The 24,337-nt window shown below is 45.1% G+C and overlaps 1 protein-coding gene across 1 annotated transcript; it reads right to left on the reverse strand.

Annotated features, from left to right (window-relative positions):
- Positions 1–19,850: 19,850 nt before the first annotated feature.
- On the reverse strand, positions 19,851–23,364 carry LOC311238899 (piggyBac transposable element-derived protein 4-like; the record flags this gene model as incomplete). The annotated part of the gene is made up of 6 exons (XM_084327095.1): positions 19,851–20,045; positions 20,138–20,371; positions 20,482–20,640; positions 20,883–21,000; positions 22,325–22,553; positions 23,316–23,364. The coding sequence occupies 6 exons, from the start codon at positions 23,362–23,364 to the stop codon at positions 19,851–19,853; spliced, it is 984 nt and encodes a 327-aa protein (XP_084183221.1).
- Positions 23,365–24,337: the final 973 nt, after the last annotated feature.

Below are 24,337 nucleotides of genomic sequence, written 5' to 3' on the forward strand. Positions count from 1 at the left end.
TGTGTGTGACTGTGTGTGTGTGTGTGTGTGTGTGTGTGTGTGTCTGTGTGTGGTGACTGTGTGTGTGTGTGTGTCTGTGTGTGTGTGTGTGTGTGTGTGTCTGTGTGTGTGTGTGTGTGTGTGACTGTGTGTGTGTGCGTGTGTGTGACTGTGTGTGTGTGTGTGTGTGTGGTTGTGTGTGTGTGTGTGTGTGTGTGACTGTGTGTGTGTGTGTGTGTGTGTGTGTATGTATGTATGTCTACCACCAGGGGTCAGCAAACCCAAGAGAGAAAGAGATGTGATGAGTCTGTATGCTACACCTTGGCCCACCAACAGGGGTCAGCAAACCCAGGAGAGAGAGAGAGAGAGAGAGAGAGAGAGAGAGAGAGAGAGAGAGAGAGAGAGAGAGAGAGAGAGAGAGAGCTATCTCTCTTGGCTCAACGCCCAGATTTGCTGCTGGCTCTACGCCCAGAATGAGTTATCTTCTACAGGTGTACGAAAGAAAGAGAGAGAGAGAGAGAGAGAGAGAGAGAGAGAGAGAGCTATCTCTCTTGGCTCAACGCCCAGATTTGCTGCTGGCTCTACGCCCAGAATGAGTTATCTTCTACAGATGTACGAAAGAAAGAGAGAGAGAGAGAGAGAGAGAGAGAGAGAGAGAGAGAGAGAGAGAGAGAGAGCTATCTCTCTTGGCTCAACGCCCAGAATGAGTTATCTTCACCGGTTTTTGTTTTGAAAATTTGAGAGTCTTATCTACAGAGGACAGAAGGCAGGGAGAAGCTTGAACAGATGGAGAAAAATTTGACCAGAGGTCGAAAACATGCAATTAAAATTGATTTAGTGGCCGCCACTGTTAAAAGAGGAATCGCCCTAGTGTAAACACCTCACCACTCGTGTTCGTTTAATAGCCGTCCATCCAAAACCAGTCACACAGCCAGCACTTTTTCCTCCCGCAGAATTTCTGACGGATATTATAATAACAAGCCCAACGCTTACCTTTTTTGTCGACAACCGCCAGAATGTCTACGGGAGGTTCCAGGAACTGACCGTATGAAAGGCCCGGCTGGGCGTCTACCGGTCAAGGGTCACCAAATGTTGTGGCTGATGGTTGTTTAACACAGCAGGAGACGATATTTCCAATTGTAACAAGTAGGTAATTTATTTAGGAAAAGAAGTTCTTAACAGCAAAAGCTATGGATCGAGCAGAGGATCACCACAGCTTGAACAAAAAACACTCTAACTCCCAATCCCTCTGCTTGTCCCCTAAATCCCCTCTCAGTCCTGCCCCCCCATGACAGATATGATGACGTATCATATCATGTCAGATCTGACATGACGTACATTAAGATGATACGTAGATTTAACATCAGAGAGAGATAAGAACATTAAGAACATGAAGAGAGATAAACAAGATATGATGTACACACACGATATGATGTAAAACATTAAGAACATTGAAGAGAGAGTGAGATGTGTGTGTGTGTATGTGTGTGTGTGTCTGTGTGTGTGTGCGTCTGTGTACAGACGTGTGTGTATTGTGTCACAGGGAATGTGTGTGTGTGTGTGTGTGTCGGTGTGTATGTCTGTGCTGTGTGTGTGTGTGTGTGTGTCTGTGTGACTGTGTGTGTCTGTGTGTCTGTGTGTGTGTGCTGTGTCTGTGTGTGTGTGCTGTGCATGTGTGTGTCTGTGTGTCTGTGTGACTGTGTGTGTCTGTGTGTGTGTGCTGTGTATGTATGAAAGAGAGAAAAGAACAAGATATGAAAGCGATACGATGTACGAGATTACAAGCACACAACGTGCCGTACTGAAATGTCCATCTGTCCAAGTTGTTTTAAGAACGTCAGCCAGACCGTCTTTCAGCACTGCTAGTTGACCTATATTAAACTAGTCCACCCCATACACATTTTCCACAACAAGACCGAGCAGACACCCAGCGTGCCGCTGACGGTGCCCAAAGAGAGGCAGAGCGCGACCTCGCTCTCATCCAGCGCGAAACCGAGCGCGACAGACTACAGGGCGAGCGCGACAGACTACAAGCCGAGCGCGACAAGCTACAAGCGCAACTAATGGAGCAGCTGATCCTCAAGGCAACACCCTCTCCCTCCGCCAGGGGTTCAAGGAACTCGTCGAGACAACAGTCAAGGGCAGCGTCTCCTAACCGAGCAAGCGACCCTGAACTTGACCAACAGACCAAGCCTATACCCCCTGCAGACCCCCTTCCCCGACCGGTCCAAGCGAGACCCAGCTACAAGGAAGGAGCGGCATACACTGCGGAGAAGCTAAATAAACGACTACAGGATCTAGAGGACCTGATAGAAGAAGAAGAGGGAGAGGAGGAGAACCAAGCCCGACGACAGCACAGTACTCCACCGGACCAGGAGGTCCAGTACAGCCCAGGCTATATCCCCACGGCGCTGCGCTACAGACCCCCGACTCTATTCACGGGTGAGCACGACGCACGACCAGCCCCGAGGAATAGCACCTGGACCAGCGGGCCATGGTACCCTGCCGGTACCAGCCCACAGAGAGGCGCAAGAGGAGACTCGCCTAGGAGGTCTCTCCCCCAACGCTCGCCGATGTATCAGCCATCCACGGCGTCATACATTGCCACACCGACGTTTCCAGACTTCACCTATGAGAATCGAGCACAGTACACGGAGCTCCGGATGTGCTTAGAGACAATGATGGTGGATGTCGCTGATGAACGCCACAAGTATGCAATATTACTGAAGCACCTGAAAGTACCGCGAGCGCACAATATAGCGCTAGCCTATGCCACCTCTACGACCCCATACACCGCGGCTCTAGCAGCGCTGGACCAGAGATATGGACGTATATGGGATTACGTAATCCAAGAGATAAGGCATATTGATCGCCTATCCCCAGCAACAGACAATCGCTCATTAGACGACCTGTCTATAAAAGTGCAGTCCCTGGTAGGGATGCTGGGAGCGCAACGGGAAAAGGGTATGCACGAGCTATATGCCAACTCTAACGTCGAGAGGATTTTAGAGAAGCTGCCACCCGCCAGACAAGAGCGCTTCAGGCGGCAGAGAGACCACCGTGATCCTAACGGTCCCGAACCATCCCTCCTCGATCTAGCCGACTTCCTGGCGAGAGAAGTCAGCAGCTTACGACTGGATACGTTCGTGCGGAGCACACCAAGCTCCAGAGAGGGACCCAGGAGAATAAACGATGGAAGAAGATCGGTGACTGTCATGCACCAATCAGAATCAGTACCGAGCAGTAAGAACCACAGTACCCCCTCGAGAAAAGAGAAGTGGAAGATGGTGTGCCCGTACTGCGAGAAGGAACACTGGCTGTCACAATGTGACCTGTTCACAAAGATGAATGCAGAAGAAGTGAGCCAATGGATAAAGTCCAACAGGCGCTGTTACCGATGTGCGCGCAGTCACATGGCAGCCGAATGGCGCCTAAAGAAGAGGTGCAGTCGGTGTGACGGAGCCCATCTAGATGTACTACACGACAGTAACAGAAGAAAGCCTGCACCTGCACCATCGAGCAGCACCAAGGCAAGTGTCATGTACATTGACCCCGCCAGCAGCAGCGGCGCCCAAGTGCTCTTAAAGGTAGTCCGTGTAACATTGAGCTACCAAGATAAAGTCATGGACACTTACGCCGTCCTTGATGACGGGTCAGAGAAGACCCTTCTGCTCGCGTCCGCTGCGGCCCAGCTGGGACTGCGGGGGAGCGAGAACCAAATGACGATTCGGACAATAAGAAGAGATTTAAAGACGATAAAGGGCGAGAATGTCTCCTTCACTATCGCAGCAAGCGGGCAGCCAGAGCGACGGTATAGGATTACAAATGCTTTCACCAGCCAAGAAATAGGACTATCACAGTACACCTACCCCATCGCCAAGCTGATGGATAAATATGTGCACCTGCGTCAACTACCTATCCCGCTCATAGACGGCGCCACCCCGACCCTGCTGATAGGCTCCGACCATGCAGACCTCATCGTCCCGATAGACCGGGTCCATACAGGACCCCGAGGCTGTCCTGCAGCAGTCGAGACCCGCCTAGGGTGGACACTACAAGGCCCCCTCGCTAAATCTCTCAACCGAACAGCAGCCACTAGCTGCCTCCACTCCAGAGCGACAGAAGAAGACACCACTCTCCTGCAGCATGTCGAGAGGCTATGGACACTAGAGACAATGCCCTTTAAGAACGAAAAGAAAGACATTCGTTCTAAAGAAGACATTTACGCCATCAACCTCCTCGAGCAAGGGACAAAGAGAGTCACAGTCGGCGGAGTGATGAGATACGCAACTCCACTCCTGAGGCGAGAGGGAATGCCCACCTTTCACGCAAAGAAAGACGCCACGGAGCGGTATCTATTTAACACAGAGCGGCGCCTAGCCAAAGACCCCGCTCAAGAGAGTGTGTACCGCACTGAGATTGAGAAGCTAATCACAGCGGGACACGTAAAGAAGATTGACTGGCGACGCCGTGCGCTGCTCCGCGCCTCCCTGATCAAAGGCGGCTTTGATCTCCGGCAGTGGGCCAGCAGTGACCTGCACGTATTGCGCAGCCTCTCCCCCGCGGACAAGGCTGCCAGCAGCGAGACCTGGATGGCGACAATCCCAGGAGAAGCCCAAGAAATGACACTAGGACTAGTCTGGCGCTTCAAAACAGACTCGCTCCACTATAAACACAAACCCCTGACCACGGAGCAGGGAAGGTCGACGGCGATACCGACCACCAGACGGAGTGTGTACAGAACACTCGCCAGACAATATGACCCGTTGGGATGTATTCTACCTTACACCACCAGGGCAAAGATGATTGTACGAGCGCTATGGGACAAGGACCAGGGCTGGGACGACCCAATACCCGCACACCTTGCCTCCACCTGGAGAGAGTGGGAGACGGAGCTCCGCTCACTCCCAGGCGTCAATATACGCCGCAGCTACTTCCCACCCACAGTGAGGCCAGAGACATGCAAGATGGATCTACACGTCTTCAGTGACGCCTCCGAAGTAGCCTATGGATCGGTGGCCTACTTGCGTGCCCAAGAGAAGGGAGGAGAGATACACACTGCTTTCATCCTGGCTCGCTCAAGAATAGCCCCACGAAAGCAACAATCTATCCCGCGTCTAGAGCTCTGCGCAGCCCTAGCAGGAGCGCATCTAGCCACGTTAATCCAACGTGAACTCACCATTCCGGTGCACAGAACAATCTTGTGGTCAGATTCCACGACAGTACTCACATGGATCAAGTCTGATTCATGCAGATACAAGGTCTTCGTGGGAGTCAGAGTCACCGAGATTCAAGAGTTAACAGAAGCAGCGAGCTGGCGGTATGTGGACACCAAACACAACCCAGCTGACGTCATCACCCGGGGAATGTCCCTGGATGACCTCACCCGTCGCAACATCTACAGTGACGGACCAGAATTCCTCAAGCTCCCGGAAGAAGAGTGGCCTACGCCCACCCCACGGGAAGCGAGTAAAGAGGAGGCTGAGAACAAGAAACCTATGTTCTGTACAGAGTGGGTGGTCGTCTGCGGAGAGCCCCCGATCTACCGGATGACGTTAAGTACCCGATAGTCTTGAACAGCCGACACAAGGTCACAGAGCTGATCATAAAGAAATACGACGAGGATGTACACCACGCAGGAGCAGAGAGAGTCTTCGCGGAGATCAGACGTCGCTATTGGATACTTCAAGGAAGAGAAGCGGTGCGACGCTTCCAGCGAACCTGTCTAGACTGCCGAAAGTGGCGCGCGCAGCCCAGCATACCCCGGATGGCTGACCTACCTCCCTGTCGCCTCCGACTCGGCGACAAGCCATTCCACGCCACAGGCATGGACTGTTTTGGCCCGTTGTATATAAAGAAGGGAAGAGGAACCGAGAAGCGGTGGGGTATTGTATTCAAATGCATGACCACCAGAGCGATACATATCGAACTCCTTCCGACCATGAGCACAGACTCATTCCTTATGGCCTTCCGAAGATTCACATCACATCACGGAAAGGAAAACCGTCTACATTGTTGTCTGATCACGGGACAAACTTCAAAGGCGGAGAAAGAGAGCTGAGAGAGAGCTTCCAAGCTATGGGCCCAGAACTTAAGACCCACCTCGCTCCATCCCAGATTGACTTCCAGTTTAATCCCCCGAACGCACCCCACTTTGGTGGAACCTGGGAACGAGAAGTACGTTCTATAAAGACAGCCCTGTACGCCGTGCTTGGGGCCCAGACTGTGGCGGAAGAAGTCCTAATGACAGTCCTCACGGAGATCGAGGGAGTATTGAACTCAAAGCCCCTCGGTTACGTCTCCAGTGATGTAGCAGATGTCGACCCAGTCACCCCCAACACACTCTTGATGGGGCGGCTGGACCCCGCGCTACCCCAGACAATGTACAGGCCTGAAGAAGCGAACGGCCGAAGAATGTGGAGGTACAGTCAAGTACTAGCTGACAAGTTTTGGAACAGCTTTCTACTCCACTACCTACCGTCTCTACAGACCCGCCAGAAGTGGGTAAAAGAGAGAGACAATTTGACAGAAGGAACAGTCGTCATGATTATCGACCAGTCACTACCCAGAGCTATGTGGCCGGCTGGCCGCGTAAGCAAAGTGATCACCGGTGCCGATGGCAAGGTCCGAGCAGCCGAGGTGCTCGTCCAAGGGCGAACTTACACACGACCCGTGGCGAGGCTAATAGAACTGCCCAGACTCCCAGACACTATCGATGACGACCATGACCCCATGACTTTGTGAGTTGACTGACCCTTACAGCGGACCTTGAGTGGTAGACAGTGCGGTTAATCTGTCTCTGCTTAGCTAATTAGGTGGGACTAATTAGGGGGCGGCTGTTGTGAAGGATCAGATTAAACCGAATATATATATTTATTTATGGATATATATTTAATAGTATTTGTATATCGTTTGATATCCCCTGTATATTCCTTGTATATATACACTGAATATCCCTTTAGTCTACTAACAGCCCATAATAGTTTCATTCTACCATTGGACAAGAACCTGGCGCCAGCAGCCAAGCCCCTTGGTTCAAGTTCAATCGTGCCGACGAACATGTCGTTACAAGCCCGGTTCCGCGTAGGAATACGTCTGGCGAAATACGAATGGTACTATTTGTTCACAGCGCATATATATATGGCGCAAGTAAAGTAGAACTTTCTTTTAGTCCATTAGTCCTTTACCCTCCAACCTAGTAACAGACGTGAAGCCTCACCCACGACGCACGTGTGGTGCAGTATGGCCTACTTGGCCTCAGAATAGGCATTGAGACATCATGTGGATTAATAGTTGAATTGTCATAGTTTGGCACTATACCGTCGAGTGGGACGTATTTCTATTAAGTTAATAATAGTCTATTATGTATGGTGCATCGTTCGGTTAGAGTTATAAAGTGAGCAGTACCCCCCATCGTTCCTGGCGTTATCTAGAGTCTTAACCAGGCTGGGCAGACCACGTGTGGTGCTTGCATCCGAGGAGCTCTGGGCCAGGACGAGTGGACCTGTACATTGGATTACTTCACCCGGACGACGGCGAGCCCTCCACGGCTTGGATTATCTACGTGCTTTGGGTGCTTTGATTATGCCATGGATAACGGCCAACACTGCTGAGTGTTGGAACTACCCCCCCGAGAGGAGTCCAGGTGAGACGGCGCTCTACCCCGAGTGAGGTCGCCTCACGTCTCTTCGTTGTGGACCGGCAGCTACCGTCTACAAGAGGGCCCAGCTGTATTCATCTGCGGACCGAGGTTCTGTGGGCACCGTGTTCAGCACTCTGAATTCTCCCAAGAAATCGTCGGCCAGATGGGATATCGCCAGCGGCTCTCCTAACCCCCCCCCTACTGACTTACAACCAGCGGGACCCCCCTTTAGTGTATCCAGCTATAATCATTTAAGTACCATCGCTATAGTTCCCTAAAGAACCAGGTTGTATACTTGCTCCCTGCGTAACCAGAGATTGGACATTCAATGTTGATTTACCTACGAATACTCATTTGCCTTACAAGTGCATTCAAATCATAAATGTCATTAAGTGAACGTTGTATATACCCTTTGCTATATAAAATATTCGATTTATACATTTGTGTGGACTTCGTTTCATCAGGTGGGAAAGTGTTCATCATATCTACATCATGTACTGTGTGGCCAGTATTTAAAGTACATAAAGCAGGTAGTGGTTTAATGATACCATACTTATCAATACAGTCAGGGAATTGTACCCCTCAGTTACAAATAGAGACCGTATTAGATCCCCAATTATCATATCATGGGGTATCATTGGAAAGCCACACTCATTGGCTACAACCCTGTGCAAAGATTTTCGAGATCGCCAAATGATTGATGGAGCTAGAGCCCCGGGAGTCGGGGTGGTAATGTGTACTTTTGCGTACTTTGGGGCACGCCTCACATATCGGCATGTAACTCGAGAACCGCTGAACGGATTTTGTCACCTGAAAGGGCAATCGACAGGCAACAAATATGGCTTTAATTCTATCTATATATTGTATTAAAAGAAATGCACACCCGAGCCACTAGAGGTCGGCAAAGAATCGTCCACATGTGGGCCCTTGGATGTTACGAGGTCAATGTTTTTAAATATTTTTTTTTGTAGCCAAGAGTAAAGACCATAACCCTATCAAAAACAGTAGTCAAAGTGTATATTTTCATTTTTACCGATGTTTTATGCGATTTATCGGAAATACAAATTTATCGGAAAATGCTAATTATCGTAAAAACCGCAAGAAATTACTAAATCCAAATTCAACCCTGCCATTGGAAAGAGGAGCATTTTCCCTATCCATAGATGTATAATTTGACCATAATAAGGTCAAGGTCAAGTTCAAGGTCAAATATGAATTTATAATTAAAGTCAATTATCATTAATTACTGTATCTACAAATCCTTCTGTTTAATCATCTTCCCGCGGTTCATTTGCTTAGATCTTTTGTACACATGATCTCAATAAGGTGGTGAATGAGCTCAGTGAGCATTTTCTCCTAACCGTATCAATTTTTGATCAAAGATGCAAAAATCATAAATCATAATTTATATTCTGTTATGGTTTGTAATGCGACCCCAATTGCACAACACAGACAGGTATTCAGAGTTAGCCAAAACGAAGGGCGTATTTATTAAACAACAGAAAAAGGCAACACTGTTCCTTTAAGGGTACATTTTACTAGAGTCCAGGAATCATGAACAACAAAAAATGCAGCACTGTTCCTTTAAGGAAAAAATGTACGTGAAGAAAAACGAGTCCTCTCAAGGCAAAAACAGTCAACGTAATAATGTCACGGTTTGGAGTGCCGTCAGTTAAGGACTCACCAGGGGGCAACTGCCGAACGGGCAATTCAAAACACGGATCCCAGGAAAGAGAGCGAGTGCCCAGGGAAAACATCCATGGGACGGTGGGGAGCAATGCAACGTCTCACACAGGAGACACGGGGGTATACGGCACAGGGAATCTCCACAGGAGCAGGAAAATGCCACTGACGTCTCACGCCGGAGACGCGGCAGTAGATGGTGGTAACAAGATGACCCGGCAAGGAGTGGAAGGGAGTCTGCAATACTTGTACTCTCATCCGAGCTGATTGCAAACTCCTCTCAGGTGCGTGAAGCAGAAAAGCGGCACGCCCCCTCGTTGGGCAGCATGCAGTCCTTTCCAGCCCTCACATATTCTCCTTTTCTTCATTACAATTTACTCAGCCTAGTAACAGACACAATATTTCTGACACTGGAAATACATACCCCCAGGTCCCTAGATGTTCCTAGATACCAATAACATGCAAATTAACCTTGCAGAAGTGGAGCAATCTTCCATTTACTTAGGCATGTACCTTTAGGCGAAAACGGTCTACAGATTAATGACTGTATACGCAAAAGTAGCCTAGTTTTAAGTAAAAATATTATAAATCTACATGCCTTGAGGATGTCATTCTTTATATAGCCTGCCTATCAATTGTTTTTAAGCTCAATAAACTGACCGGAATTTCTCACATTTGTCCGGGAGATTGAAATCTTCCAGGACACGGAGACAGGCCCCAATATTTTCTAACGGAAACCCTGCTATGTTCATATCGGTGAGCACAATTTGTAACACAAAAAGAGAGACGTGTAGCCTATTTATTTATTTAATATTTTATTTTATTAATTTTATTATTATTATTTTATTTGTTGCCATGCCTAAAATAATAGTCAAGCATAGGGCTAAAACATTTTCATAAACAATATCATTTTTTGTTATATGGTTATAATAAAAGCTTTTCTATACATTTGTCTGATTGATTGATTGATTGATTGAAAACTTTATTAACAGATTGCAGAATGGGTACAATACAGTACAGCTCAATACAACAACAGTGCTAGCCTAAGACTGGAGGAAGAAGACCAGAAAAATACTTTCAGCTTTTTTACATAAGTGTCCTCCATTTTCAATTCATCAAAACATTTAGAGACATACCAATATACAGTAGTTTCATAAAATGTATAAAAAAAAATGTAAAAAAAATTATTTAATTTTTTATTATTTTTTGCCACAAATAGCGGTATCATATCGGCCGATTGTGTTAGTTGAACAATCGGTATCGGTCGCAAATTTTCATATCGGTGCATCCCTAATGGATACTCTCCTTCACCCGAGAATGGACGCACCTTAATAGTATAGGATTACACCTCGAGTTTAATTTAACACCCCCCCCCCCCCCCCCCCCCCCGAAATAGTCCAATCTCTAAGTGGCTAGGACGAGGTCATCCGCTGTAATGGGTTGACTTGTTGAACCCTGGTAGTGTGAGACTTGACGAGAATATAGAAATGACAAAAAAAGGAGGTGTTTAGACTATTGAGCCACAGTCCACCACCCACAGCAGGCCCAGCTCGCCTCACAGCACCATGACTCACTTCCTGACGGGGCATGTGTGTAGAAAATGCACATTCACCTATTGTCATCCGTCTCCAGTCATTCACTATAGACAACAAGGGTCAAAGTTGGGAGGGGGGTTGGGGGGGGGCTATCAAATCATCTGGATGTTTTCCAAGTAGGTTCAACAAATGTATCCGAGTTGGGGCAGAAAAGTTCAACATTTTTCATCTACAGTTCAATACTGCAAAATTAAAGTGACCGGTTACTGGAACTCCCGCCACTTGCATTAATGATATGAGTTATTTAAACGTCCCTGTGTTGATCCCTCTCCCTCACGGGCCTAGTTGTAACCTAGAACCAAGAGGCTGTGACACAGCTCATAACTCTGTTGACTGGGGTCAGTAGTATTTCCCAGATGAACACAGAGAAGGTGCATCGTTTGTGTGTGGTCCCAAAAACACAAGGAGAATGTGCAGCTGACACTTGCAGCACAAACACAGCCTTGCGAGTTCAAATGTCAACACGAATGACATTACTCATTATTCATGACATGACATAACATTACTATGCGGAATGGCTAAATGTCATTGTGGTTTGGTTTGATTATGAATGTGGACGTCAAATAATAATGAAAACATATAAATGCAATGTCCGGTTACACCTATAAGCCTACCTGATAATTGAGCATGTCTTGGTACTAGGCAGTTAGCTCAGTGGTTAAAGTGGGGTCCTGTAGGGGGTGCCCAGCAAAATGGGGAATGTTTATTATTTATGAATTAATAATAATATCACTAATATATTCTTCACTATAAGTTAGTACAGTGAAAACGTGTATAAACACATCACCTTGCCTCACTGCAGCGCATCACTGAGCGCAGGGTGACAGTACTATCAAACCTTCCTGGACTTTTACTTTATTCTTAAATCGACACTGTACAATTCCACACTCTTTACTGTACACTTACTGTATATTTTGACTGTATGTGTTATATTAGAATGTATATACATAACATAGAAAATGTATATCCCGGACCGTATTTTATTCTTAGTCTTATTCGTGACTTTTGTTTTTAATTTGACTACCTAAATGTTTACCGTGAGCGATCTGTAGTGCCAATGAATGAATAAAGTATTTCTTTTTTTTTTATCTACTTTTTTCTCCCATTTTCTAATTTTCTCCCATCCCAATTTCGTATCGTCCAATTCTACCCTCCCCTGTCTCGAACGCTGTTAGGCCATGCCTCCCACAAGCCGGCTGTAATGTGGACGAAGCCTTACATCACGTGTCCCCTCCGGTACTCGAGGAAGCAGCCGGCGCATATTTTCACCTGCACAGCGCGATCTCTCAGCGGTGGGGGTCTGCGTGGGAGGGACACGCCGCCCCGTCGCTTCCTGATTCTGCTGCGCAGGCGCACCAACCGGCCTGTAGGAGTCGCTGTCCACAACGTCCGATCCCCACCCCTAACACTGCCAATTGTGTTAGTATGAACGACCAGCCAAGCTGATAGCAATGCGGAGAGCTTGGCTCAAACCCAGCGTCTCCCGCATTGGTGGCGAGCGCCTTGCCCACTACACCACCTAGCCGCCCTGAATAAAGTATTTCTATTCTATTCTAAGAATGACCATTCTGCTCTTCCCAGTTCTCTCTCCCCTTACAGTATACAGTTATGGAATTCTGGATTAAATCCTATGTGATAACAAATATATTTTCAGATAAGGGTCCTTGGACGATTAACATTAACATTAGCTCAGCACAGCTGTACCCCTCCACACACTGAGCTAGCTAGCCTGCTAACGCCGGTTGGATGTCTGGATTTTAAACAAAAACAATCAATTAATTTAGTATCGAGCAGGAAAATGTAACGTCAGGTCTGAATGTGGTGCTAAAGCAATGTCCAGATATGAGACAATTCAAACTGATTTATAAGGAAATGATGTTCACGAGGTACAGGGATGAGGAAGGGACTTGATATTCACGGGTGTTTACATTACACCCAACCCCACCCCACCTACCCAACCTCCCCCAATGTACCGTTTTTACGTCAAATGTATATACTCTCTTTTCTGGACTCTTTTTGTATCACAAACAGTAGGGGAGAGTGGGGTGAGTAGTGCCACTTTTTACTTAAAGTGCCTTTAAAGCAAGGGGATTACAGTAATGCCCCCAACTAAAATATGTACATATAGTTTAGGATGTTGTGCATCCCTGGGGACAATCACTTTGGATCTTAAATAAACTGTTTCAGAAATATAGCTTTAGAAAAGAAAGTGGTTTTGTGGCACAACTTGCCCCCGGTGCGGGGTAAGTTGTGTGGTAAACAAGAATACCCTGAAGACTCTGGCAGGAGCACTCATTCAAGGGTACTACGACTATGCGTGCACCTCATGGTACCAAAGCACCTCAAAGGCGCTTAAAACAAAATTACAAACATCACAAAACAAACTGGTCAGACTACTACTTGACCTTACCCCCAGAACCCACCTCACCCCTGCCCACTTTGACAACCTAGGATGGCTTAGAGTAGACGACAGAGTACAGCAACTTGCAATGGGCCTGGTCTACAAGATACACTATACGACTAAGGTACCCATGTACATGTCAAAATACTTCCCAAAGGTCAGTGAATACCACAACCACTACACCAGAGGAAGCTCAACAAATCATGTTAAACCCAGATTCGGCTCAAACAAGGGACTAAACACGTTTCGCAATTATGCCACATCAATGTGGAACGCCCTACCCAAAGCTGTAAAGGAATGTGAATCCCTGCCCACATTCAAAACCGCTCTTAAAGAGCACCTACGGGAGGCTGCAATTAGAAACTGGCCACCGTAAATGCCCAAAACCCCCACCACCTCCTAATAGACAGTCTCCTCCCCACCGCATGTATATATTCCCTCCCTGCCGTATGTATATTTCCCTCCCACCCATCCACCCCCTCCTAATGTACAGTCCCCTCCCCATCATATGTATATACTCTGTCAGGATCTAGGGGTAACAGTACTGTATATTTGAATACCGTTTATGTCACAAATGTATCAGTACTAAATACCTATATGTCCCTATGCCATAAATGTCATGTATGTTGTGTATGTCATAAATGTCTATATGAATTGAAAATGGGGGACCCTGATGGAAACAAGACAAACGTCTCTCTCAGGTCTGCATCCCCTTAACAATTGTGTGTATTGAGCCGTACTGTATTGTACCCATTCTGCAATCTGTTAAATAAAGTTTTCATTCATTCATTCATTCATTCATTCATTCATTCATTCATTCATTCAGTGTAAACACTTCTACTTTTAACAATATAAGTCAGGGTTTGAAGTGGTGTTTTGACAGTTGTGTCAGAGAGAATTAGAAAATCAGAGCGGTTTCAACTTTAAAGCCCAACGGTCAAATCTGGGTCGGATAAGAGTGTTACTTTATCTCTTATGTGTGTGTTAAATGGTAAATAGTGCATTTATATGGCGCTTTACGATTTTGTTCCTCACATTCACCCATTCACTCACACATTCACACACCGAAGGTGCAAGATTACAACCTGCTCATTGGGAGCAATTAGGGGTTACCTTTTCTTGCTCAATGACACTTCGACATGCGGGGAGGATTACCAGACCGCTCTACCTCCTGAGCCACTGTCGCCTCATGTTAGGAGTTGAGTTGGAATTCAGAATCAATACGTGCATGTAATTCACGGTCATGACCTGAAACTATGAATGAATGATCATTGTATTTATATAGTGCTTTTCTAGACACTTAAAGCACTTTACAGTGTAGGATGTAAATGGCCTCCTTCCCCACTAGGTAGCACCCAACCTTGGGCTACAGGCTCAATGGCTGCGAGACACTGGCACCAGGCACACATCACACTACACAATGGCTGAAAGGCTCCGGAAACGGGGATTGATATCAGCCAATTAACCCATTCTCCGCCAATGACGTGTTAAGGCGGCTTTCTCCGCCATGCGTAATCTGCCAATGAGATCAATATTTCATATTTTCGTCATGGTATTCACATTTCACCGACGGAGTCTTGGGTGATGCTGTCTGGGCCATCACAACTCTGCAACGCTTCAATACCGCCACCTCCTGGCCGATAGAAGAGTTGCCAAACCGGAAGTGCCCGGAAGTGCTCGGTCCGTCCCCTATTTTCGTCCGGCCACTCGTTTATCGTCCCGGGGCTCAATACAGACACCGTCGATATGGATCTTTGCCATAACTCAATAATCAAAATGATTTGGACGTGTATTAGTAATATACAAACCGGAAATGGATCGCATCGATCAACATCCCATAATAGCGATCTTTTTGCTCCACTCTCATCGCCCAACGCTACGAGGAGACTGGGGTGAGTTTCAGCCTGTTTGTTTACCATTTTCGATACAAACTACTCTGATCAATATATCACCCATACTACATAAATCATTTAACGTCGGTCACGGAATTATAAACGACACCCCCCCCCCCCCCCCCCCCCTCCGTTCACCAGCGCATGAAGAGTCATAACGTCTAGGACCATGTACAGTTGAAATTTTTTATCTGGCGTCGATCGGTATCAAATTGCATTTGATGATCTAATATATGCATTTATGGCTATATCTCACGTTCTATGAAATACTGCAGAAAACGATAAAAACATATTTATACTCTAGACCGTATTTTTGTATGAATGTGTGAATGAAAAAGTAAAACGTTCCTACATCCTGAACGATAGGTAATTGATGTTGAATGGGCCATAGTAATGTCAATTTAGCAATACAATTTAAAAGGTTATAGCCCTGCAAAGAAGGTGAACATCTCCATAGACAAATAGAGCTGGCAGAGGATGGTTTAGGATGGGTACAATGCCCGGCAGAGAATGGGTTAAGGGGAAGTGATGAGGTGGCCTTGATGTCAGAGACCTGGTGGGACCAGGTGGGTTTGCAGGACTGGAGTTTTGAGAGAAACTTTGGTCTCGGTTGACCAGGTGGAGAATGTCAAGTCTGTTTGACACTGTGGTCTTAGTTGACCAGGTGGAGAGTATTAATAATAATAATAATAATAATAATAATAATAATAATAATAATACACTTTATTTGTATAGCACCTTTCATACAAGAATTGCAGCTCAAAGTGCTTCACAACAGAAAAAAGACAGGCACAAAATGAGCACATAAAGTGCAGACATATAAAATCAGTTTTTCACATTAGGATCTAACATCCCAATAGGCCACCTTGTTTATTGTTTACTTAATCATTTGGTTTGTATCTCCTCTCTCTCTCTCCGTGCTTCAGCCCTCTTCTGTCTCGCACGTCGCCCAGGTCCTCCATACTGTTATGTAGGACAAGTTCCTTAGTTTTACTTACATTCATCTCTTTTCTTTTATAATATCTTTTTATTAGTATCATCGAATTACAACAAGTTGCAGCATGAGGGTCAACATTATAAAATGTGCTCACAATCTACAGCAAGTTGTCCATGGTTGAACTATTCCCATTTATTTTATTTTTCCCCCTTTGCTATTCCTTATAAAGTTAACCTGTTTAGTTTGTTTGAAGTAAAGCATCTACCCACCCGCCCCGACACGAAACAATAATAATAACAACGAATGTATACATTTACATTTAGTCATTTAGCTAAGTGTTGAGTGCTACAGTGTAGGTTAGTATATTAGGACAAGTGCATGACAGTAAGGTTATAGTTAGGGTTAGAATTTCTTTTTTTCTTCTTCATTTCAGATAATGGAATGAACGAAGAAGTGCGTCTTTAGTCAACGGCGAAAGATTGGACGTGTTTCGGCTGTCCTAACTGTGGTGGGCAGTTCGTTCCACCATTGTGGGGCAAGGACTGAGAATAGGCGGCTTCTCTTTGATGACCCTCCCGGAGCTCGGATAGGAGTGGGTCTGAGGCGGCCAGAAGATGCAGAGTGTAGGGGTCTTGAGGGTGTGTAGTTAAAGACCATTGACCGGAGGTAGGCGGGAGCCGTTCCCTTTGCCGCACGGTATGCCAGGTCGAGGGCCTTGAAGCAGATTTGTGCAGCAATGGGGAGCCAGTGCAGGTCCCTAAGAAGTGGGGTGACATGGGCCGACTTCAGTAGGTTTGAGATCAGGCGGGCCGCTGCGTTCTTAATGAGTTGAAGAGGCTTGGTGGCAGTGGCCGGGAGGCCAGCAAGCAGTGTGTTGCAGTAACATGGGTCTGACAGCCATCACTGGTATAGAGTGTCTGGTTCTGGGTATGAATGTTATAATACACTTAAATGTATTGTGCCAAAATGTCTGGTCAGTAACATGGGTCTGACAGGCAGCCATCACTGATACAGTGTCTGGTCAGTAACACGGGTCTCTCGGTCCCTCCACTCTGCAGTAAACAGAACATAAAATTAAGAGGATTTTTATTTTAATTCTTTTTAATCCTCTCTTTCTCCGATTTTTCTCTGTTTTCCCCCCGTCCCAATTTAGTCGTTGTGCCAATTCCCCCCCCCCCCCCTCCCCTACCTGTTTGTTGTGTGCATGTTCTCCTACTGGTGGTACAAGGGAATCCTGAAGGCATCCGCACGCTTCCTCCCATACGCACGGCGACAGCCAGTGACTCTTCTTTCACCTGGCAGCGAGGACTCTCATTGGTTGAAGTGTAACGCGTGGGAGGTCACGCTGCCTCCATCAAGTCCTGCCTCCACTGAGCAAGCGCCCAGACCTGACCTGTAGGCGTCGCTGTCCACAACGCCAGATCCCCACCCATGACTTGCCCTCCCCCTAACCCAGCCAAACGGGTTAGTATAGCGATCAGCCCAAGCCCCAAGCAATGCTGACTCCGGGAGTCGAGACCGCAGTCTCCTTCATTGGTGATGAGTGCAATCTCCGCTACGCCACCTGACCGCCTAAATTAAGAGGATTTAAGGGGAGCTAAGAAGATTTAAGCGGAGCTAAGAGGATTTAAGCGGATCTATGGGTAGCTAAGAGGATTAAAGAGGAGTTAATAGGAGCTAAGAGGATTTAAGAGGAGCTAAGGAGTTAAGATGATTTAATTATGCAAAATGTGCAGGACTTTTTGGGATATTTTAGCTAATTTTGATTTAAATGGTATAATTCCCATTTTAAAATGTTTTACCATGGTATGTTTGGTATCCTTTTTTTCAGCACAGCCTCACATATATGACCTTACAGTTAGTTTTCATATTGTATATACTGTATACTGCATAATGTACAACACAAAACCGGATTGAGAAAATGTGTTCTTTTTACTAGTATGAACCAATGCAAACATATTCAATCAAGCATATAAAACAGTGGAAATGCACCCTCAGGTAGCATATTTACATAAACAAAAGAGAACAGAACAGAATTCAATTTACAAAGCATTATTTTCTCCATACACAGGTAATAAACAGACAACATTTTGATTCTCAACTGGAAATCATCACCAGCATGCCTTTTTTTTATTTTATTTTTTTTACAAAAAGTCAGTAAAAGTAAGTTTTTTACAAAAAAAAAAATAAGGTTTACAGTAAAAAAGTAAAAACTAAGTAAAGTGGGATATTCAATATACATATATACAGTACACATATGACTAGAGTGCAGTCATATAGAGTGCAGGATGCCTGAGGCGGATCCTAAAAAAATAAATACATGGAGACCCTGTGTATCAACACGAATAAACATGTTGCACTAAACATTGCACCTGTCAAACGGTAACGCAGGTGTCCTAAGGCGAGCTCAGGGAGGACAGAAAGCTCCCGTAGAGCAGAAGGGCAAAAGCTTGCTTGATCTTGATTTTCAGTATGAATAAAGACAGTGAGGGGAAGAAGTACAAGTACAACACACACAAATGCAAGGCGCATTATCAATCGAAGAAGGCCCTGTCGGTGGACGGGATACCATGGAGACCCTGTGTATCAACACGAATAAACATGTTGCACTAAACATTGCACCTGTCAAACGGTAACGCAGTGGAATGTAACTAAAGTAATGTGCAATAAAAATACTTGTAATAAAAAAAAAAAGTTAAAGGAAAGAGGAATATTCAATATACATATATACACTATATAGACTATACACATGTGTGTGTGTGTGTGCGACATTGTACTGTGCTGTCCTGTATGTGCTCAACTGTGCCACAATTCGAAACAGTCTCTGCCAATGACGAGACAGAGGGCTACATCACAGTGCTTGCATTTCCAGGGAGTCAGGGTCCTTTTCCCCCCTTTGTGACTGTGCAGCTTTCTATTGTGGTGGTGGAGTTTAGGTGCACTTTAGTCTGTGTGTGTAAATAAGTAATGGTAGTTGAGCTATGATTATAATTATGTTTTCATTTTTGGATGTATGGAGGCACTGTATGCTTGGTTAAAGTTGTGAATGGAGATGTAGTCATTTCACATGTGATCCAGGGATGTAGTGAGGAGTGGGCTGTAATTGGTCGAGATACGTCACGTGGTGTCAGTGAAACTAGTAAACAGGAAGTTGCGGGGAATTTGACAGCAGCGAAGGGAGACGATTGAGACCTGGTGAGTGGATGTGTGTAAGCGATTTGTTTTAAGAATGATAGTAGTATTGTGGTAGTTATTGATTGAATGTGTGTCTTGTTTCAAGGTTTGTAACCTGTTGGAGGAAGAATTAAAACCTTTTTGCAACTGAGTGGCATCCTGTTCATCCCTTCACCCCAGCTGCGGGAGTAAAGCAGCACAGTGACACTGCTGGCTGCGCTGGCAGATCCTGCGGCCTTGTGTGGCTTTCTGTCTCACGTCCTCTGTAGGTGCGGCGATGGCAACAGGGAGATGCTCTACCTTCCTGTCAAGAGGAGCTAGTGTGATGTCCACGCCACACAACTCACACAACAAGAAGTCCTGTGTGCCTCCTGTTTTGACTTACTGATTTCACAGTGGAGGATGTAGGCGTTGGTGCTCGCGATGTCCGTAAAGTGGAAGAACATGGTCCGGTACCAGTGGGAAGTTCTGCGGTGTGTGGAGTAGTACTGGATCAGCTGGTCTGAAAGGTCAACTCCGCCCATGTGCTTGTTGTAGTGAATGAGTTTTATTCATCACATACATAACAGGCATACAGTGAAATGCGGGTGGCCATGCCCGCTTCGATTGTGCAATAATACAAAATAATAAAATAGAAATAATAAACAGGTATAAAAATACATAAAGCATATACCTTTCCTCTCCTCTGGACCGTGTCTGTAGGTTGAAGGACCGCTGGGTGGACGGTGGAGCACACGGACACCTAGACAGAATAGAATAGAAAATAAATGAATCATCCACAGGGAAATGTTACACTACAAGTCGCTCACAGTAGCGGAGTATAGGAGTACATACCTCCTTTGTGTCCAGCCACTTGGTGAAGACCAGGGACCCCTCTCTGATCCATCTAATGGAGCCTCTCTCAGACTTCTTGGTGAGGGCATTTGGTCTGCCCCTGGGACACCCTCTCCGGCTCTGCCTGTACGTACCACAGGCTCCAAACTTCATGGCATGCAAGTCCAGGAACAGCTTGAGACTGGTGTAGAAGTTGTCTACATAGATGTGGTATCCAGTCCCAAGGTACGCTGGCTGAATAATAATAATAATACATCACTTAGGTATAGCACTTTTCCAAATGCTCAAAGACACTTTACAGAGCAAAATAAACAATACAGTTTTAGTAGAAAAAAATATTATACCTGAATGAGATCGACAACGGCATCATAGGTCAGCCCGTGTTCAGTTGTCGGCGCGTGTTGTTTGCCGATGTAGACGTTGAAGTTCAGAGTGTAGCCGTTATCGGAGTCGGCCGCACAAACAGCTTGATCCCCCGTCTTGTTGGCTTGTCCTTCAATGTACTGGGTAGACAGATAGATAGATAGATAGATAGATAGATAGATAGATAGATAGATAGATAGATAGATAGATAGATAGATAGATAGATAGATAGATAGATAGATAGATAGATAGATAGATAGATAGATAGATAGAATAGTTTATTGATTTAGAATGGAATAACATATATACATTTGAACAGGTATACATGTGTGGACGTGGTGTGTGTAGTGTCAGGATGTGTGGTATAAAAAGAAAAAGATACCTGGGTCATGCCAGTATGCGCCTTTGTCGCCACCATCCGCTCATCCACCGCCAGCTCCTTCTTTGGGTGGTAATGGGCCTCGCAGGAATCAAGAACTTCGTCCATCAGAGGCTTGATCCTGGACAGAACAAAGTCACGAATAAGAATAACAAAACAAATTGCCTACGAATAAAATAGGCCTAAGAATAAGATAATAATAGAGTACGTACCGGGACAGCTTGTCATGCTTCCCTTCTTGGCGTCATTGGTGTCATCATCCTCTGGATCGCTCATGTGGAGGTTCCATCGGATCGACCTGAAGTCAAAGTCAGCTTTATTGTCGCTTCTCATAACATAGGACACTATAAACATAAGTAACATATCGGACGCGATGTACATACACTATATATCAGGGGTCAGCAACCTTTTTGACATGGAGTGCCTGTTTGAAATATAGTTGTAACTAGTGTGCCTCAACAATATTCCATGCATCGTAATTTTTTTTCTCATAATCAGGTCTTTTTAATGATAATTTTTACATTATTACATCATTATTGTTATTGTTATTATTAACAATATTATTATGATGGTTGTATCAACCCTAAATCTTAGTTGGGGGGGGGGGAATGCAATGCAGACAAACAGCTGCATACAGTGCGACCATTTCACTCACATTTGCCCATTCATTTTTTGACACATCACACACCATCGGTGTGTGTACTGTACGTGTGCTGTCATAGCTCCACCTACAGGCCTAATGGAGAACACCAGGAGAACACCAGGATGTGAATGGAGGGTGAATGTGAGGTATATCGTGTAAATAAGTTTTGATTGATTGCAAGACTACACTGTAAAAAAAAAAAAAAAAAAGTTACCAGAACTTAAAAATATTGAGTTCAGTTACTGTGCATTAAAGTTTTCAGTTTTCAATCCATAATAAGTTAACAGAAATATAAGTACACAACCACATTATTTCAACCTAATAAAACTATGTTTATTGTCATTGTTTTAAGAACACAAGTTGACTTGGTAATACTCACATTGAGTAAAAAAAATTGCTTTTAACATGTGCAATGTACAATGAAATAGAAAAATAAATTATAAAACGTGTTGATTAATCCCACTGGTCACAATGGTGACCGTAATAATGTTTTTGTTATAAGGCTCTGCAAATGTTACTGAATGATGTAGCAATGTATTTCCAGCTAAATTGAAATAATAAACAAATAAAGGGTCTCAATTAAATATGTGGTAGTAAAAAGAACCTGTGGGAGGATTTCAACAAGATAAATGCGACAACAGTGCAAAATATTTCACTATAATATTTCAAAGCAAAAAAAAAAATATATATAATATTTTTTATTTTTATTTTTTTATGCTGCCCCCTGTGCCTATGAAAATGCCCCCGCGTGCCTATGCAGGTACGCGTGCCTAGGGTTGCCTACCCCTGCTATATATTATACCTGTACCGGTCCCGGAACATGACCAGCCTTGGAAATGGCACAGATAGTACGTGCTGTACTTTCCAGTAGTCCGGGATGGCAGGCAGATGGAGGAGCGCCGTGAACAACTGCAGGCCGATGAATGTGGACATCTCCTCCGCGTCGACATCCACCCACTTGTGCTTCTGGCCCAGAGCTGTCCGTCTCGCAGCATACCTGTTCGTGTCGTCAGCCACGGTCTTCATTGAACCTAGGGAGAAAAACAACATAAACAGATATTTCGGCGAGTATGCTGCGTGGGCATCCAGCTGGGGGCCTGCGAGGCATGAAACGGCTGACTGGCGGGGCTTGGTCAGGATCCTTTTCAGTCTTCCAGGGTGTCGGATCTGCCTGGGCTGGGGGTCTTCGCCTGGCCTTGGTTGTAGGCTGCGCACGTCTGCAAATAAATGGCACACACATTGTACATAATATAAAACATTGCTCATTTATCACACTACAACACTCTGTGCACGCACACTGTATATACGCTCTCAACATTCAGACCTGTATATATTGCAAAGTCTGCAAACTGAGTAATAAAAAAAAAAGCTATAAACAGCCATAATAAGTCTGTCTGGGTCTGACCTGGACTGGGACCTGGCTTGGGTCCTTCCGGTCGATGTTCCAGGTAAATCATCATCATCATCATCATCATCATCATCACACACACACACACACACACACACACACACACACACACACACACACACACACACACACACACACACACACACACACACACACACACACACACATAGTTGTTTACAACCAAACATAGATACACTTGCATGCAACATACAGTATATATATCCATGCAAAAGCACACTACTCACAGCAGCATGGATATGAATGAATATGCAGAAGCCAAAGCACAATACATCCATGGATGAACACACACACACACACACACAGTATATTGCAAAGTCTGCAAGCAATAAAATAAAAAATAAAAAGCAATAAGTCTGTATCTCACCTGTCGGTCTCATGCATGGCCTCCTCTCCTCTCCTAGTCCCAGGCTCATCGTCTCTGTGTACAATTCCATGTAGAAATACATTATTTTCAACTATACTAAGTGTTTTATTCAAACGTTGTACATGTGTGAGGTGTTTCCCAGACAGAACAGTGAGACAATATAGCTGTACCTGTCGAGGACAAACGATGGGTCATCCACGTCCGAGGAGCCAGATTGTTCAGCACATATATCCGAGCCCGAATCCACGCCAATAATTGCATCAAGTTCCTCGTCATCTTCGAAATAATCATCCCATCTAGGACGCGGTTCATCTCGCCTCGCCATGATGCCAATTTTTTTTCCAAAAAGTCTAATTTTATACACAAACTTGCTCCGACAATCTGCCGACTGGTAGCATGCAAAACACGAGGCTGAGTGAATGGAAACGTCTAGAATCTTCTAGAAGGGGGTAGGCCTGAGTCTACAGCTTCCGTTTCCGTTTACCGTGTGACGATACGACCTTCCTAGCCAAAGTTATTCAACAAATAAAAAATAAATGTGGCACATTTTAAGCACGCGTAAACGTTTATTTAGCACAAATCGAAATGATCCTGTATCAGTTATTTATTGTTTTATCAACACCAAATAAAAAGTAGCGTTTAACTTCCGGTCTAACCATTGGAACTACATTAAAAAAAAACTGGAAAATGACTCCAATTCCCAGGCAGACCACGTCAAACAATTGACGTCATTCTATCACGCCCGCGATATCAGAGTCGCCAAAGAGTAAGGGGTTAAGAGGAGCTAAGATTATTTAAGGGGAGCTAAGATGAGCTACAGTAAGAGGAGCTAAGCTTTGATAATATAATTATTGAGGAAATATAAGAAACAAAAACATTATAAGTGTTGACCTTTACCTGCTGATTATCACAGAACCCTACATTGTCAGGCAGCATAATACAACTTCTAATGGCAATTAATAAAAGGCACATTTAAATGGACTTTTGAATAATCAGTGTATTATTAGGGTTAGGGTTAGGTA

Source organism: Notolepis coatsorum (genome assembly GCF_963971535.1).
Source record: "Notolepis coatsorum genome assembly, chromosome: 13".
Taxonomy (NCBI): Eukaryota; Metazoa; Chordata; class Actinopteri; order Aulopiformes; family Paralepididae; genus Notolepis; species Notolepis coatsorum.